Below are 19,611 nucleotides of genomic sequence, written 5' to 3' on the forward strand. Positions count from 1 at the left end.
TATCAGTTATTGTGCTTTTTAATAAATTAAGATAAGAACTTTTGATAAAGACATTATAAATTAAAGACATAACAATTAATAAATTCACAACAATATAATAAAAATAAAAAAGGAAGATATAATGATAATAGAAGAAAATATAATAATAATGATAGAAGGTATAATGGGAACAAAAGAAGAATGTATAGAAGATATAATAATAAAAGAAGAATATATTCAAGATATAATGAAAGACAAAGATATAATCATGAAACATTTCCAGTGTACACTTCAAGAAAGTCAGACTTTATCATAACGACGACGAAGAATATCAAGCCATAAGTAAATTATGTTATGAATAATATACAGAAATTTTTATATAGACGGAACGCCCCTTAGTTTTACGAATGAAATAAAGCATAAAATAGATTTAGTTATGTTAAAAAATGAATAGAGAAGAAAATGGATGCAAGTAACCAAAAGAAATATAGAATAGTTATAGATTACCGCAAACTGACTGAAAATACAATAGAAAATAAATTTCCCTTGCCATTAATAGATAATATTCTAGATGGTCTAGGAAGAGCTCAATATTTTACTACTTTAGATTTAGCAAATGGTTTCCACCAGATAGAAATGGAACCAGCCGATGTACCAAAAACAGCATTTTCCACAGAGACAGGACATTATGAATTTTTACGTATGCCGTTTGGATTGAAAAATGCACCAGCTACTTTTCAGAAAGTTATGAATAATGTATTAAGAGGATATCAGAATGAAATATGCTATATATATTTAGATGATATCATTGTTTTTTCCTCATCATTGCAAGAACATGTTAAAAGACTGAAAGCAATTTTTGAAAGATTAAGAAAATCTAATTTAAAAATACAGCTAGATAAATCAGACTTTTTACGAACAGAAGTGGCATATTTAGGTCACGTTATAACAAAAGATGGTGTACGACCAAATCCATAAAAAATAAATGCAGTCAAAAACTTTCCTATTCCTACTACACAAAAAGAAATAAAGTCATTTTTAGGATTAGCAGGATATTACAGAAGATTTATCCAAAATTTCGCCAAAATAGCTAAACCTTTAACTATGTGTCTAAAGAAACATGCAAAAGTTATACACACTCCAGAATTTAAAAAATCTTTTAATCATCTTAAAGAACTTTTAATTAATGCTCAAATTTTAAAATATCCAGATTTTTCAAAACCGTTTATATTAACTACAGACGCTTCAAATATAGCCTTAGGTGCAATTTTGTCACAAGGAAAAGTCCCAAATGATTTACCCGTAGCATACGCCTCAAGAACTCTTAATCAAACAGAGCAAAAATATTCTACGATAGAAAAAGAACTTTTAGCAATTGTATGGGCTTGTAAAACATTTAGACCTTATTTATACGGCAGATCTTTTGAAATTTTATGCGACCATAGACCCCTAATATGGTTATTTAATTTAAAGGAACCCAACTCCAAATTATTACGATGGAGATTAAAATTAGAAGAATTTAACTATACTATAAAATATAAACCCGGTAAAACGAATATTGCCGATTCTTTAAGTCGAATAAATATTAATGCAATTGAAACAGAATCAAATATAAATAATCCCAGTGACATAGATTTTGATATCGACCAATTTTTAGCTGAATTTAACCCAGACATAGTTGATGAAAATGTAATAAATGAAACTTTGCAAATTCTCGATAACAATGAGGTTACAGAAAACCCACAAGTAAATAAAATTATGTCAACAGGAAATAAGAACAATGAAAACGTTGAAATGGATAACTCAGACACAGATACAGCCCATAGTGCTGAATCTTCAAATGAAAATAGTTTCTCATTGTTGGATGAAATAATAAACAATAAAGCCTATCAACTTATCGTTAAGAGAGCGCCTTTTGCAAATTATTTAAAACGCGAATGCGAGAATTCTGAAGGACATAAAATAATAAGAGCTACTATTTCAGCTGACGAAGAAAGTGTGACACAATTCCTAAAAGAAAATGCGTGCAAAAATACTTTATACATTTATTTCTTATCTCAAGAATTACGACCAATATTTCAGAATGTATGGCGTAAATATTTTACAAAATTAAAATTGATTGAATGTACAAAATTAGTTAACAATGTTTTACCAGAAGAAATAAATCAACTAATTAAATATTATAAGCACGACGGCAAAACGAATCATCGAGGAATTTCAGAGACTCTTAGAGCTTTAAAAATAAATTACTACTGGAAATCAATGAAAAAAGATATAGAAAAAGACATAAACGAATGTGAAATATGCCAAAGATCAAAATATAATAGAAATCCACATAAAGAACCTTTAATATTAACCCACACACCATCCAAGCCTTTTGAGATAATACATATAGATACTTATAAAGTTGGCAATCAAAGATTTTTAACAATTATAGATAAATTTTCAAAATATGGCCAAGCGTTACCATATTTTGGCACAGCGATATCAGCGTGTCAACAATTAGTACATTTCTTTTCATTTTTCGGAATACCGAAACAAATTGTTGCAGATAGTGGCGGAGAATTCAAAAATGACGTTGTAGACGAATTACTAAAAACGCATCAAATAAAAATACATTTTACTACTCCATATCATCACGAATCTAATTCCCCGGTAGAAAGATTTCATTCTACCTTAACTGAGCACTTAAGATTATTAAAAGAAAAAGATAAAGATACAGATAATATTTCCATTATGCCTTATGCTCTTATTGCCTATAATAGTACTATACACTCAGCAACTGGCCATACACCTTTCGAATTAGTATCGGGACATACAGACAGTAAAGATCCCATGAGACTTATTTCAGCACAAGCTTATACTCAATACGTTAATGCACATCAAAATAATACTCAAGCTCTATATACAAGTATACAAGAAGAAAATCAAAAACTTAAAGAGAATATAATTGGAAAAAGAAATAAAGATAGAAACTCAAAAGATCCTCGTTTAGGATCACAAGTTTATAGAAAAACAGAAACTCGCGGAGGAAAATTAAGTAGAAAATATACTGGACCTTATATACTTACACAAATATTAGAAAATGGGAAAATAGAAATTGAAAATCCCAAGAATAAAAAGAAAATAATAGTCCACATAAACGAAACTAAAATAATGCCTAATATTTCAGATTTATCGTCGGAATCTTCGGAGCAGTCAACTTTATCAACGCAAGAGACAACTTAGTCAAGTTTGAAGATGTAACTACATATCCAGGACTCCTACCTTTTAGATTAGGTACCTCCAAAATAATTTCTACACACTGGACATTTATACAAATTTACAATTTAACTTCTGTCATACAAGAATTTTATTTATTGAAAAATGAAGCTCAAAGACTACACACAAGTTTCAGAAATCAAACAAGTTATTATCCAGAATTAGAAAACTCATTTATCCCTTTAATTACGTTACAAAGTAAAATAGAAGAACACATATATCAAATGAATCCACCTTTGTATAAGGAAGAAAAAAGAATAAAAAGAGGACTTCTAAATCCTCTAGGAACAATAATAAACTGTATTACAGGAAATATGGACCAAGAAGACGCACAACGAATAGAAAACGAAATAAAACAATAATTAAAAGATAATCAAAGTAACTTAAAAGTAAATTCCCTAAGACAAATATCTTTATTGCAAGATTCTATAAATACTTTTAATAATGCTATAAATAATATTTCACATAATCAATTGATTTTGAAATCAAAAATTGAAGCTATACACATATTCAGTCATTTATAGTAATAAATCAAATTACTTTACTTTATCAAACAATTTATGATATTTTTGAGAAAGTAGAAACTGCAGTCTCATTTGCCAAAATAAATACCTTGCACAATTCTATAGTAAATCCAATTGAACTTTTAAATGAAATAAAGAAAGCAAAATCTCAGACAAAGTCAAAATTAATGCCTTTTGATACTACACTAGGAAAAATAATTCAGTATGAGAAAATAATAAATATTAAGAGCTATTCAGTAAATTCTATAATTACATTTGTATTAGAGATTCCATTAGTTGAATCGGAAATATATGATTATTACCAGCTATTCCCTATTCCTATTCCAATGAACAACTCAAATTATCTTATTCATTTACCTTACAAACCTTTCCTCGCACTTAATGAATTTAGCTATATCTACATGGAAGATATATGCACAGAAATAGACTCAAAAGAGTACATATATAAGGGAAGTAATAAACTAACGATAACCGAAGAAGCCCCTTGTGCAGTCCAATTAATAAAATTCAAGAAAAAGGCATTGTCATGTGAATATTTCGAAGTAAAAATAAAGAAGATAGAATCTACAAGAATCAGCGACGGAAAATGGATAGTTACAGTTCCAGAAGAAGAATTAGCAATTATCGAGTGCCCAAACTCAAAAGAAAATTTACCAATACATGGAAGCTATATTGACGGTCGAATAGTTCTCAAGTCTGTTACAAGTCAAAAACGTACTGATGATAGTTTTTTGCGACAGACAGATGATGATCATCATACAGGTATTTCACCTTTGGTGAAACTTTCAATTGGATTGGTATCCAAGTTTCCTATTGACTATATGCATACAGTGTGCTTAGGTGTAGTCAGAAAGCTGTTGCATACTTGGACAAGTGGGCCACTAAAGGTTAGGTTGTGTAGTTCTAAAGTTCAAAAAATATCTGAGACTTTAGAACATTTTTGTAAGTCCATTCCTATCGAATTTAATAGGAAATCCCGGTCACTTTCAGAACTGGCACGATGAAAGGCTACTGAATTTAGAACGTTTCTTTTATATTTAGGGCCAGTGGTTTTAAAAGGTACCATACCTGTTGCTATTTACGAACATTTTTTGTTACTGCACTGTGCGATAAGTATATTAATATCAAAACAACGCTTGTCAGATATTGGAGTAAATTATGCAGATACTCTGTAACCCTACCGTGCTACAATAATATACACAAGGCCTGAATCGCTCACTGTCGAAGAGAATTGGGCGGGGTTTTCTTAAACATATAGAAACTATATCGTATCTTAAATTCAAGCACAATTAGATAATATGAAATTATAATTTATTATTGGACGCCACACCTGGTTTATCCTCGAAGGGGAAGAGCAAAAAAAAATTAAGATTTATTGAAAGTTTACAAGAAAACTATTCTTTATTATTTCTTAGTAATGAACAAAAAGAAATCATTAAAAGTTACGTCATCCCAAAGGGATTCCAAAATATTATTTTATGTTAACATTATCATAAACAAAAAATCTTTGTATCGTATTAAATTAAGAATTGGTTATAAAGAAAATGAATGTATATATATATATTAACCCCAAATTTCGAAATTTGTTTACATTGAAAATAATATAGTTATTTATCAACTAGGAACAATGAAGAAAATAAACCTTTAAATTAAATTAGAACACTTCACTATATTTTCATTTTTTTTTTTGAGTTCATAATCATTTCTGTTGTCTTGAAAGTAGGTATAATAAAAATTGGTACAACCTTAATCTGCTCTGTTTCTCTTCTTATTTAATCAGTCACCAAATAAACCATTGATTCAGCTACGTACTATATCAAATCACCACCATCCTAGATAAGAGGGGTTAGGGATTCCATAAAAAGATACTGCTACTGGGCCATGATCTGGAATAACTCCATAGCAATACTATCTTGCGACGAGTATTAGAAATATAATATCAGCATTATAGCCGCTCCAATAAGGGTCTAAAAAAATAAATATCTATCTGAAATATGGACAAGAAAAGGATTTATTAGCTCACCTCTGAATTGAGACCCACTTTGGAAACACGTCTTAACGGTTGGACGGTCTTAACAGAAAAGAGCGAAGCGCTGTCATGGCGCCTGAATCTGGAAATTGGGCGTGAGTGACAAGTTGAAAAATATGCTCATCTACCGGATATATTTGGGAATTACAGAAGAATCCTTGAGTCGGCTACAGGTAGGTACTTGACAGGTAGATGGGGTTAGAAGTTTTATTTAAAAAAAAATTATTAAAATTTATAATGATTTTCTTTTAAATCTTTTGAAACGGTTACAACTCTTTTAAAAACCTTTGTTACACATTGTTCAAAAATTTATGGTCAGATATATTTAGTTTATAATATTCATTATTTGTGCCATTTAAGTGATGATGTTCTTCATTATGGTCCTCTTGACCAGTTTTCAGCATTCCCATTTGAAAATGCCTTAAATCAAATTAAACGGTTGGTCAAATCAACAACTAATCCTTTAGCACAAATATGTAATAGATTGATAGAAGCTAATAGTGTCATTTTAGAGCCGAATGAAATAAAAAAAACACAACTTAAAATGAAACATTGTAGTGGCCCTTTACTTTCTAAACACCTTTTTTCTGTACAATATAAACAGGTAATTTTTAGTGAGATAACATTGTCAATAATTTCTCATTCCAATGCAGATTGTTACATTATGTATAATTCAGATATAATGCAGATTCAAAACATAGTTTGTGATAACCAGAAATTGGTAAAGATTATAACAAGAGTATTTAAATCAAAGTCTGCCTGGTATAATTACCCTTTTTCTTCAGAGCGTTTAAATATATACCTAGTTTCTGATTTATCTGAAAATTTAACTATTTGGCCACTAAATGAAAACGTAATTGTAAAATGTATTGTCCTTCAGTTAGATGATAATCAGTGGGTATCATTTCCCATTGTACATTCATTGAATGAACATAATAAATAAATTTAGAAGCATGTGAAAAAACTTATTGTGTAGTATTTAAAATTTCTAATTATTACCATACTCTAGGCCTTACTATTGTGTTATACTAATTTGTTTATCATTTAACAGCAGTTGTATGTTTTCAAAATAAAAATTTACTAATTTACTTAGAATCAATTATTAAATGTTAATTTAGTATGTATTCTTAGGCATTATCATACTTTATCACTATTCCATACTTACCACGGTAGTGTGGTAAAGTAAAACTATTGAAACTAAGAAGAGATTTAACTTGAAGTTAATTATACAAGACAAATGTACCAAAAAATCTTTATTTTAATGTTTTTTAGTATGTTATTTATTAGGTTCTGGGATTGTTTTTAAACTATGCAGGCATGTAACTAGATTATACAGGGTGTGCGATCGAAAACGAAACAGACCTAATATCTTTAAGACACTTTAAAAAAATAAAAAATGCGAGAAAAGATCGATTTTTATTTCAACGGAGATACTTATTTTTCCTAATTGCAGCATCGATACTACAACCCTCGAGCAGTTGTGTGCGAAGAACCCCTAAAATTTAAATAGTAAATGTACCAAGTGTAGCACATATTTAAAAAGGTAATTTTATGTTGAGTTCAGAAGGAACCAATATTGTTGAACAAAATTCCGATTTTAACGCCCTCTTGTGGGAAAAATAATCGTTACATAATTTAAAGTGGGACACCTCATGTGAGTTATTTTTATTGGCAATTCAAAACAAGAAATAATATTATCCAGAAATTATATTTTAAAAGTGAAATTACCTAAAAAGTTAAAGACTTAACAGAATCGCACTTTTCAGTCTTATTTTCACTTAATATGATTTCAGGATAATATTATTTACTGCTTTGAATTGGTAATAAAAATAGCTGTAAAATGAGGTGACACACTTTAAATTACATAACGCTTTCCCAAAAGAGGTGATTTGGTATATTCTCTATTTAAATTTTAGGGGTTGTTCACGTCACTGTTCGAGGGTTGAAGTGGCGATGGTGCAATTAGGAAAAACAAGTGTCCTCCTCGAAATAAAAATAGACCTGTTTTTGCATATTTTTAATGTGTCTTTTGGTCTTTAGTTTTCGATGCCTTACCTTGTATAGTAATTATGCAGGACAAATGTTTTTAAGTCACTAAAATCTACTAAATAAATACATTGTTAATACTTCATGTGCTTGTTTTATTTATATCATAATAATATATGTGAGAATAATAATTACGTGATTCATAAGTAAATTAAAGACGAATTATTTACGTGAACTGAGGACGTATTTTTCACGTGAAAACTAATATATACATTCCCTAAAAGTAACGTGAATCAACACGTGTTTTCAACGTGAATTTCCCGAAACATTTTATTGCAATATAAGGTAAATAACACGTCTATTGAAGACGAGTTATTCACGTAATGTAAATACGTATTTTCAATGTGACATTCCAACCAAATTTTCACGTGAAATTCACTTAAGCAATTTACGTATATTGGTGACAAACGTACCCAAAATTCACGTCATTAACACGTCGGTCTGTTTGCTGGGTACATACAGGAATAATTATTAATTTAATTCATAAAGATGTAAAAAAATTCTTCGAAGATGCTTTTCTCATTTTTTAACAAAAAATGATACAATTTGTAATAAATTTAAATTCTACTAAAATCAACATTTTGTGCAGAATTTATTTAACAAAAACAGGACGAAGCAGTGACATCACTTATATATTTTCATACACGCACTGAAGTAATCGATAGGAGTACAAACAAACTAGAAAATTTTCAAGAAAAAGATAGTGGCTACAGTCTTCGTAATATAATATCACTTGAAATTAATGTAAACAAATATGAAATAGGTAAAGGACCGTCTTCGTTTATTCCTCTTCCTACAGAAATTAAAAAAAAAGCATGGATTAATCTGAAAAACAACGATAATGCCTGTTTTTATTGGAGCATCGTGAGTGCATTGTATCAACCAGTGAATAACTTTAACTTAAATCGTGCCTCGTCTTATCCATTTTATCCTACAGTATTAAATACGAATTCTTTGGAGTTGCCCATGCCTATATGGCAAATTTCAAAATTTGAAAAAATGAATGATATTTCGGTAAACGTATTTGGATTGGAAATGTATAGAAACGGATCTTTTTTAACTGTAGTTTTAAGAGTAACACAACACAAGAAACCTGGACATGTTAATCTTTTGTTAGTTCAAGATATCTACCTTCCAAAAGATGAAAATGTGACTACAACTGACGGTAGTGAAGAAGAAGAAGAAGATAATGATAATATTGATAAAGAAGGTGACAATAACGAAAAATACAAGATTAACTACCATTATTGTAGGATTAAAAGTTTATCATGTTTAGTTAATAAAGAAATATCAAAGAAAAAGGTGAAAAAATATATATGTGACAGATGTTTAAATTATTGTTATTCTCAAGAAAAGTTAAATGAACATGTAATAATGTGTGAAAAAAGCAATGATCGTAGAGTCATGTTTAGTAAAAACAAAATTAAAAAGTTTAAAAATTTTCAACAAAGAAATAGTTCCGTTTGTCTTATATTCAGATTTTGAATCAATATTAAAACCTCTAAGAGAATTAGAAACGTTGGAAAATAGACAACGTTATCAACAACATGTACCATTTTCTGCAGGTTACTATTTGAAATGTTTTTATGATAATTCTTTTACATATTACAATTCTTTTCGTGGACTTGACTGTATGACTTGATTTTCTAAAGAGCTAGATAAAATTGCAACGGTTATTTCATCCAAGCTAAAATTTGTTGAACCATTAAACGTAAAAGTAGATTTGAAAAATGCAACAACAAAAAGTTGTCATATTTGTGAAAAGGATTTTTCTTCAACGGATATAATTGTTAGAGATCATTCACATCTTACAAATTATATTCTATAACAGTAATTCCGTTAAACAAACGTTTTACCGTTTTACATCAGAAAACCAAGATAAAATTTCGATTCTTAGATTCCTTTCGATTTATGGGATTATCCTTAGAGAAAATGGTATCATTTTTAAATAAAGAACAACTGGAATATTTAAAAGCAGAATTTAAGAACGTTTCTTCAGATAACTTTGAATTGTTAACACGAAAAGGAATTTTTTGTTACGATTATATAGACATTATAGAACGTCTTAATGAAACCCAGTTACCTAGCAAATTACATTTTTATAACAAATTAAATGATGAGGAGATTAGCGAGGAAGATTATGCTCACACTCAAAAAGTTTGGAAAAATTTTAATATAACGGACTTGGGATCTTATAGTGATCTCTATTTAAAAACTGATATAATACTATTGGCAGATTGTTTTGAAAATTTTCGAAAAATGTGTAATCGAACGTATACTTTAGATCCTGCACATTATTTTACACTACTTGGCTACACTTGGGATTGTATGTTAAAATATACAAAATGTCAATTGGAAACTATACAAGATGTAGATATGTTGTTGTTTTTTGAAATCTCTATTCGTTAAGGAGTTAGTCAATGTAGTAATAGGTTTTCTGAAGGTAACAATAAAAATATGAATGAATATGATCCTTCTCAAGAATCAAAATATATTATATTTTAATGTAAACAACTTATACGGTTGGGCTCAAAGTCAGTATTTACCTGAAAGGCCTGAAAAACTTGACGTAATATCTGTACCAAGTGATTCTTTAACTGGATATATACTAGAAGATAGAGGGAAAACGAGGAATAAGGGACCTGCGTTTGGTTCGAAAGTATGAAGGAAGGTGTGGAGCGAAGAATTTAATTGCTAGTCCATTATTTCATAGTAGAGTTTTATTTGATGATAATTTAATGGCAATTGAACTAAGAAAATCTAGTATTGTTTTTGATAAACCAATCTATATAAGAATGGCAGTTTTGGAATTATCTAAAACATGTCTTTATGATTCTCATTATGATTTTATGTTAAAACAAAATTCAATTCAACAATTCAAATTGTTATATACTGATACTGACAGTTTATTATATGAAATAACTTGCTACGATGCTTATGAACAAATTATTAAAGCTAATCTTTCAAAATTTGATACAAGCCGTTACAAACCAGATAATGTTTATAATATCACCTTATTTATTAAAAAAATTCTTGAATTAATGAAAGATGAAACATTAGGAAAAATAGTTTCAGCTTTTGTGGGATTGCGATCAAAACAATATACATACAAGTTATTTAAAGAAATTCCCAATGAAAACAGCGAAGAAATTTCATTTAAAAAATCAAAAGGTATTTAAAAAAACGTTGTAGCCAAAAAAATAACATTTGAAGACTATTTGTATTGCTTGGAAAATAGTGTAAGCAAGTCCGCAACACATCGTTATATTCGATCTATACTTCACACTGTTTTTAGTATTGAAGAAACAAGTTGCATTGAATCCTTTTGATAATAAAAGATGCTTGAAAATTCCTTTGACACTCTTTCCTGGGGTCACTATAGTATAATGCAGTAACAATTTTCTTTCAGATAATGATGATGATGAGTTTACAAAAAGAATGTGTTAGAACAATATGCAAAAATATCAACAGCCTTTGTGATTTTATGTACACGTCCGGTCTACCTCAGGTATTAAATAAAAAAATTTGTACTTAATATCCATCATATAAATTTCAAAAATTACTTGATGAGGATGCCTTACCAGAAGTAAATATGTATATGAAAGAATTTGAAAGTTATCAATGTAAGACTTGTTTATGTTATATTATAAAATTTGAATATGCATATATTAAAAAATATAATTTAAATGTATGCCAAGAATGCGCGAGGGACTTTGAAAAAAATTAAGATTTTCAGATATTATATGTGAATACAAGTTTGTTAAGTGGGATGACTTATACAGCGAGTCGTTCTTAAAAATCTTTTTTTCTACTCAACTTATTTTTGTCAAAATGATTTTCATGATGGTTTATTTTTTCATGCTCCACTCATTTATTGCAATTGTAAATTATGATGTATATTTATAAAATCTTTCAAACTTAAAACAACAAAAACAACAACAACAAAAAAAAATTACCATGCTTGTCCTTTTTACATTTATATTGTTACTAACCATTTATATAGAATAAAAGAAAACTTTGACTAAATAGATGTCACTAGAATTAAGAAACTTATTAAACAATATTCTTTTTGAATTAATATGTCAATCAAAAAAAGAATATATTAAGAAGATAAATGTAACAAGTATTTTTATTGGTTTTAAAATTAAAATTAAAAAGAAGATATTTGTGATCCATATTTGTGAATAATAAAGTATTATTACAATTTATTGTTTTTTTTTTCAAGTTACACAATACCCAATATTTCCCCTTCTCTCTCACTTTACCAAATAAATGGACAGGAAAGCAAATATTGCATTAGTTTGTCGCTGAATTAGAAGTAGAAACGTAAACAATAGAATATCAAAATGTGTAACTCCATATTTCCAAATAGCGATATATTTATTGGAGAACTAAATCTAAACTATATCTAAATCCAATTAAATCAAAATATGTCGCAGTGTACTTATCCCACCAGTTAAATTTTGCTCCATGTATCCTAATATCTGGAATAAAGGGTCACAGTAATACTGTGGTAACTGAAGAAACCTGGAATCACTTGCTATCTTACAAGTCAACCATTGATGACTTTTATCGTCTATTTATATCCCAGATTCTATCGATGCTGGTCCATTTTTCTTAGAATTTAAACAGTTGCGATAAGAATCAGCAGTGAAAATTACAACTGGTCAGTCCCAAGTACTCCTTGGAGCTAATTCCGTTTCCACACTTTGCAGAACAACAAAAAGGCAAGAATTAGCTAATAATATAAAACTGGTGCAAATGGGAGCAGTTTCTGCCAGTGATCCTATTCAAGAATCATTAGAAATTATAAAGTATATTAAATACGTAAATCCTTTATTGTATAGTTGGCTGATGGAACTCATTTACATTCATCCAGAACTTGTCCAGGAACCAGGATTGCAGTTATGACGACATAAAAAATTTGTAAGAATCAATGAAGAAGCAAACGTAGTTCATAACATATTTACGTGGCAATTTGCATATAAATCAGCGCGTAAACCTTATTGGGAAATTTTGGCTGTAGACAGAAATCGATTCAAAAAACGAATTGAAGATGAAGAAAAAATTTTTAGTTCCATACTATTACTACGTAAACATGTACAATAGTAAAACTGTTTTATTTTTGTAAAGTTTTATTAAAATAAAAGATTATTTGTAAGTTTAAAGTTTTATTTAAAAAAAAAGAAAAATTACATTTCATTAGGTATTATATTCTTATGTTCTTTTTATCGTTCCAGGAATTGTTTGAGTTGGATATTCCTAACCATTTTACAAATACTTTTTAGCCTTTACAACGTAAAATACGTTCAATTAAGTAGACATCAGGATGTCTGGTTTTCTGAAGCTCTTCCATTAATTAACATCCATTAATTTCTTCGCCAGCACCATCTTTGAGTAAATAAGTGGTAGGATTCGTATGCTGAACATCTGAACATTTGTACTTAACATCATAAATATTTCGTTTGTCCACAAGGGCTGGTATCCTTTGGCAAATGCGTTGCGGTATCTACTTATTCGAACAAAGTTACCCTTATGAAATTTTGGCTTTCTGGGATCAACAGTCTTCATGTGATTATAAGCAGTAATATATAACATTTTTTGGGTTACTTGATTAGGTATTGCATCTGTGGTAGAATGGCGAGTAGAATTGTATTGTTTAACAAGTTTGGGAAGCACGTCTATCCACTTGTACGATCCTTGTAAACTAAATTGTTTCCACAGCATCGATTTAAGCGTCCTAATAGCACGTTCTGCAATACTTGCTTTTAAATTTGAAAAGGAGCTGTAATGATTGATATGATAGTGTTCAGTTAACCGTTTAAAATGTAAATTGTAAAATTCCGTTCCATTGTCAGTTTGTAGATTTTTTGGAATTGTGTCCAATTGTTGCAAAATTTTCTTCATGCCCCTACTGATTTCTAAACCCGTTTTCCATCGCCCACATATACTTGCTAAAAGCATTAACAACAACTAGAATATAGTTGTAACCTTTATTGATTTTAGCATAGGAAGTAATAATCGCTAAATCAGCCTGTAAAAGATCATGGAGACCTTTAACAATAACCCGTCGTCGCTTATAATTTATCCTAGCAGGCTTATGCAATTCGGCAGCTATTTCAGCTTTAGACATTTTTTATTAGTGGACACTGTAACAATAGTTCAATGCAAATGGTGGATGGATTGCTTACCTTAAACGCTAATATATCCCCTTTTTAAATTGACATTCCAGTCGACTAAATTTATAAGCTTTATTATTTAGCAATACATCTCCGTCAACCGAATAAATAGTAAGATTTTCAATTTTGCCATTTAAACGAAATGTAAAAGATGAAAGTCAGTTATCCAGTATATAATGCTCCTTATTCAAACTTAGCATCTTTTCTCCTCTTATACGAATCAAATGTTTAACGTGATAATCAAAAGTCTCGCAAATGTAAAATGCTGAAATAAAGCGAGGAGTATCTAATGAAGATACAATATCATTTTCAGAAAAAGTGCAGTTTCTTGAATTAAGGTAGTGTTGATTAAACTTGTTAAGTGGCATAATAAAACTTTAAACCAAATAATTAGTTTGAGATATTTATACTATTATTCAATTTTTTGTAATGGGCAAAGAAGTACAAGTTCCAAAAATATTTTATCTGAGTGAAAGCCAGAATTGGGTGGCAAAAATTGATTAGGAAGCAAAAATTGGAGACTATCGCTTTCATTTACATCATACTTTTTGCGTATATTAAGTTCTTGAACTATATTGTGATTTTTATTTTTATAAATAAGCTTGTACGATTCTGGAAACAAGCTAATATTTGTGATAGTGCCACTTACCCTAAACGTATAAGTAATAGTGTTATTATCTATCACAAAATGAGCTTTATCAACAAGGGAATTTTTAATACCTCGAATGTTAATGATACAGGTACTATAAAAATTACTAGGTGTGCAAATGTAAAAAACAGAAGAAGAAGACACAGACGGAGAAGCCGAAACAGTTTCGTTGTCAGAAGTACAATTTGTAGACGTAAGGTAATGTTGGTTAAACTTGTTAGGAGGCATTGTGTTAATAAAAAAATATTGATATTTATGTAATAATACCGCATATTTATGTAATATTTCCACCTTCACGGAGTTTTTCTAGAATAGAAACCATCTCGTTATTATGACCAGTATTTCCGGCATTTTGAGAAGCTATCTGTTAGATCCTAATTTGTAGAAAACATTCTTCGTTATCAATATTAATTTTCCTGCACTCAATATTCTCTTCCCTCGTTGGAAGATACTATTTATTATGTCATAAATTATGTCATTATTATGTTATAAATTATGTCATTATTTCTTTTCACGCGGTAAAGAGTAGTTTTGGAACGAAAATATCAGATTGACGCGACCCCAGTTAGCTGAAAGACATCGAGCCAGCCACGCCAGCCGATAAAAAATACATTTTACGAATTTTACGTTCGCTTAGTGCTATTGGGTGCTGATACAAGTTGTTTTCGCAACTAAATAAATAACTTTCAAACCGTCATTTTTAATGTGAATTTCCTACAGTCGATCCAATCGTCAAAAAAGATAGGACATCATAGAAAGTGCTCAAATACCCGTTGGCTTTTTACAGTCCTCCAACAAAAAAGGGTGACAGGAGCAAACATTGGTCCTTCGAGCCGGACATAAAACTTTAGAATGTAAATCTAGCTACTCCTGTAAGACATGTCAAAATAAACACCACACTCTTTTACATAGAACTCAATCTTAGTCGCAAAATCATCATTTTAAAAACAATGTATCTACCACATCTAATTCTCAGCAATCTCATCAAAATAATCCTAACACTTCTAGAGAACCACAGGCATCCTGTAACTTATATTCATTTAACCAAAATCCCAATTCATTCATACTGTTAGCTACTGCTGTAGTAAAAACATTTGACCAAAATCGACAACCCATACAGGCCAGAGCCATCCTAGACAGTGAAAGCCAATCCAATTTTATTACACAAGAACTATTTAAGAAACTAAATCTTCCATATGAACATGTTAACCTACCTATCTGTTTCTGTATAATCTGTACCTATCAGAACTAGAAAATTTGCACAAAGTAAGTCAAGAAATAACAGAGAAATACTTAAAACCGAAAGAACAAATAAAAAGGAATGGATGACGAAGGAGATTCTATGTATGATGGAAGACAGAAGAAACGCTAAAGATAATAAGAATTACTACAACAACATAAATAACGAAATAAAAAGGGCTATTAAAATAGCAAAAGAAAATTGGTTTAGCTCGAAGTGTACAGAGATAGAGTCATTACAACAAAAACATGATTTATTTAACCTCCATAAAAAGATTAAAGAAGCGGCAGGCTTATATAAATACAAGAACACTGGATTCCTGACAGATAATCAGGGAAACATAGTACTGGAAATAGAGCATAAAAGAGATATTTGGATTAAATACGTAGAAAAAACTTTTGAAGATATACGAAGTAACACTGGTATTACAACAAACACCAATTGCGAATCTGGACCACCATTTACAGTCGAAGAAGTAAAATATGCCATCAAAAGCACCAAAGATGGTAAAGCAGTAGGCCCCGATAATTTTCACTTAGAATTCTTAAAAGTTATGGACTATGATGGCATAAAATGGTTGACAAATATATTTAACAGTATATATGATACAGACGTGGTTCCCCAAGAGTGGTTAGTGTCAACTTTTATAAATCTTTCAAAAAAACCCAATGCGAGAAAGTGCGAAGACTATAGAATTATAAGCCTTATGAGCCATTTACTTAAAACATTTCTAAAGGTCATCCACAAAAGAATATATACAAAATGTGAGGAACAACTAACAAGAACACAATTCGGATTTCGTGATGCTCTGGGAACACGGGAGGCCCTTTTTGCTGTACAGGTGCTATTTCAGAGATGCAGGGATGTGAATTGTGACATATACGTATGCTTTATAGATTACCAGAAGGCATTTGACAGAGTAAAACATGACAAATTAATGACTCTAATGCAAGAAATTGGAATTGACAACAAAGATCTTAGAATTATCAGAAACATTTACTACAATCAAACGGCCAAAATCAAAATAGAAGACCAGATAACTGATAAAATTGCAATAGAACGTGGAGTACGACAGGGCTGTATTTTGTCTCCATTGTTGTTCAACATTTATTCTGAATGGGTATTTAAGGAAGCTTTAGACGGTTGTGCGAAAGGAATACTAATAAACGGTGAATGGTTGAATAACATTAGATATGCAGATGACACTATAGTTTTTGCCGATAATCTGAATGACTTACAGATATTAACAAATCGCATAACAGAAGTCAGCAACAGATACGGACTAGCTCTTAACATAAAGAAAACCAAATTTATGACAATTAGTAAAAAACCAATACTAAACGCTCAACTTACAATCAACCAACAGAATATCGAAAGAGTCGAGCAATATACATATCTAGGCACCAATTTAAATAGCCAATGGGACCACTCAACAGAAATTAAACAGCGAATAATAAAAGCAAAAGCAGCATTCGTTAGAATGAGAACCATTCTCAACAGTCGAGACATATCATTAAAAACAAAATGCCGTCTATTGAACTGTTACATATTCACAGTTCTGCTCTACGGAATGGAAGCATAGACACTGACTGTTGCATCTATGAATCGGCTCGAGGCTTTCGAAATGTGGTGTTATAGGCGCATCTTACGTATATCCTGGGTTGACAGAGTTACTAATGTGGAGGTCCTGCGTAGAATGGGGAAAGAATGTGAAATTCTCATGACCGTCAAAACTAAAAAGTTGGAATATCTAGGACATGTAATGAGAAATCCAGAACGTTACGGCCTTCTCCAGCTGATTCTCCAAGGGAAAGTAAATGGTAAGAGAGGACCGGGAAGAAGACGCATTTCCTGGCTTCAAAATTTACGAAAGTGGTATAACACGACTACCACTGAACTGTTCCGCGCTGCAATAAATAAAGTAAAGATAGCCGTGATGATCGCCAACATCCGGAACGGATAGGCACTTTAAGAAGAAGAACCTACCTATAACGGGTATAAATCGCGTTACAACGTCACTTACCAAACGTGTAAAATTAGAAGTAAAATCTGTAAATGGAGACTTCACTTTCAAAATGCCTGCTCTCGTAATTAATCAAATAACCGACCTAACACCTCAGCATTCAATCAACCCTTCTTATATTAACATACCCAATAATATCACATTAGCTGACCCACAGTTCTATGATCCTTCTGAAGTACACCTACTCATCGGTGCAGGAGTATTCTTTAACCTCATGGGTTCTGGACAAATAAAAGGTAATAAAGGTCAACCATTTTTACAACAAACTAAATTGGGTTGGGTAATTAGTGGCTCAATTCCTGCACAATCTTATTGCAACCATTCTAATCAAAGTTCTTGCTTTCTTTTATCGGCTGATCCTCTTCAGGACAGTATCGAAAAATTCTGGAAAATTGAAGAGAACTATACCACGATCCCTTCTAAATACACTAAGGAAGAAGAAGAATGTGAACTCCATTTTCAATCTACCACAATTCGGGATGACACTGGACGTTTTCAAGTGAGTCTTCCTCTTAAACCTCAAATTTCACAACTGGGCGATTCTTATGACATAGCTCTTAAACGATTCCTATCAATAGAAAGGAAGCTACAGAAAAATTCCATTCTAAAACAAGCCTATGGCGAGTTTATGTCATAGTACATCGAACTTGGACACATGTCTAAAATTTCGGGTCTAGAACCTGATCTTTCTCCTTCCTATTATTTGTCTCATCATGCTGTCGAAAAGAAGGATAGTCTTACAACTAAAACTCGTATCGTTTTTGATGCCTCGTGTCCCACTTCTACCGGCATATCACTAAATCATACACTCAAGGTGGGCCCTGTTGTTCAAAGCGATCTCTTTTCCATATTGCTACGATTCAGAGAGCACAACTTCGTATTTACCGGTGACATTGCCAAAATGTATCGCCAAGTGTTGGTAGAACCAACACAGCGTAATCTTCAACGCGTGATATGGCGAAATGATCCTTCCCAGGAAATTAACATTTATCAGTTAAACACCGTGACATACGGCTTGGCAAGTTCATCATATTTAGCCACTAGATGCTTAAAGGAAATTTCTATACATTCTTCTGCTACATTTCCTGAAGAAGGTCGTAAGCTCAACCTAGATACGTATGTCGATGATGTGGTGACCGGTGCTTTAACTAAACAAGCCTTGATTGCTCTTCGTCGAAACTTAACATCAATATTAAGTTCATATGGCTTCAATCTAAGGCAATTTTCATCAAACAGTATGGCCCTCCTATCAGATATAAATGTAGATGATCACAAAGAAGAATATATAATAACCGATTCACCAAACAGTAAAACTCTTGGCATATCTTGGAACTCCTCAACTGATTCAATTATCTACAGCACAAAGATAAAACCAAATCCATACAGTATTACAAAAAGGACAATTCTATCAACCGTAGCTTTAACGACTTGGCTGGGATGATCCTATTCCTGTGGAACTCTATAAAATTTGTAAATCATTTATAGATAACCTTACTCTCGTTAACACACATCTCGGTATTGATACACACGGTCGCATAGTTAGCAATTTACTGTGCGCCAAATCACGTGTCGCTCCACTAAAGGCTATTTCACTACCTAGACTAGAATTGTGTGGAGCCCTTACTCTTGCTCATCTAACTTAAAACGTAATTGAATCGTTAGAACTTAATTTCTCAAAATT

At 30.9% G+C, this 19,611-nt stretch overlaps 2 protein-coding genes across 2 annotated transcripts; both read left to right on the forward strand.

Moving 5' to 3' along the window:
* Positions 1-17,982: 17,982 nt before the first annotated feature.
* Positions 17,983-18,567, forward strand: LOC140444443 (uncharacterized). Its single transcript, XM_072536198.1, has one exon. The coding sequence runs from the start codon at positions 17,983-17,985 to the stop codon at positions 18,565-18,567; it is 585 nt and encodes a 194-aa protein (XP_072392299.1).
* Positions 18,568-18,585: 18 nt separating this feature from the next.
* Positions 18,586-19,371, forward strand: LOC140444444 (uncharacterized). Its single transcript, XM_072536199.1, has one exon. The coding sequence runs from the start codon at positions 18,586-18,588 to the stop codon at positions 19,369-19,371; it is 786 nt and encodes a 261-aa protein (XP_072392300.1).
* The last annotated feature ends 240 nt before the right edge of the window (positions 19,372-19,611 follow it).

The sequence above is a fragment of the Diabrotica undecimpunctata genome, chromosome 6, assembly GCF_040954645.1.
Source record: "Diabrotica undecimpunctata isolate CICGRU chromosome 6, icDiaUnde3, whole genome shotgun sequence".
Classification (NCBI taxonomy): Eukaryota; Metazoa; Arthropoda; class Insecta; order Coleoptera; family Chrysomelidae; genus Diabrotica; species Diabrotica undecimpunctata.

Bases quoted from the DNA above. Each gene is read 5' to 3' on its own strand.
- LOC140444443 (XM_072536198.1), top strand. From the start codon at position 17,983: ATGCCTGCTCTCGTAATTAATCAAATAACCGACCTAACACCTCAGCAT.
- LOC140444444 (XM_072536199.1), top strand. From the start codon at position 18,586: ATGTCTAAAATTTCGGGTCTAGAACCTGATCTTTCTCCTTCCTATTAT.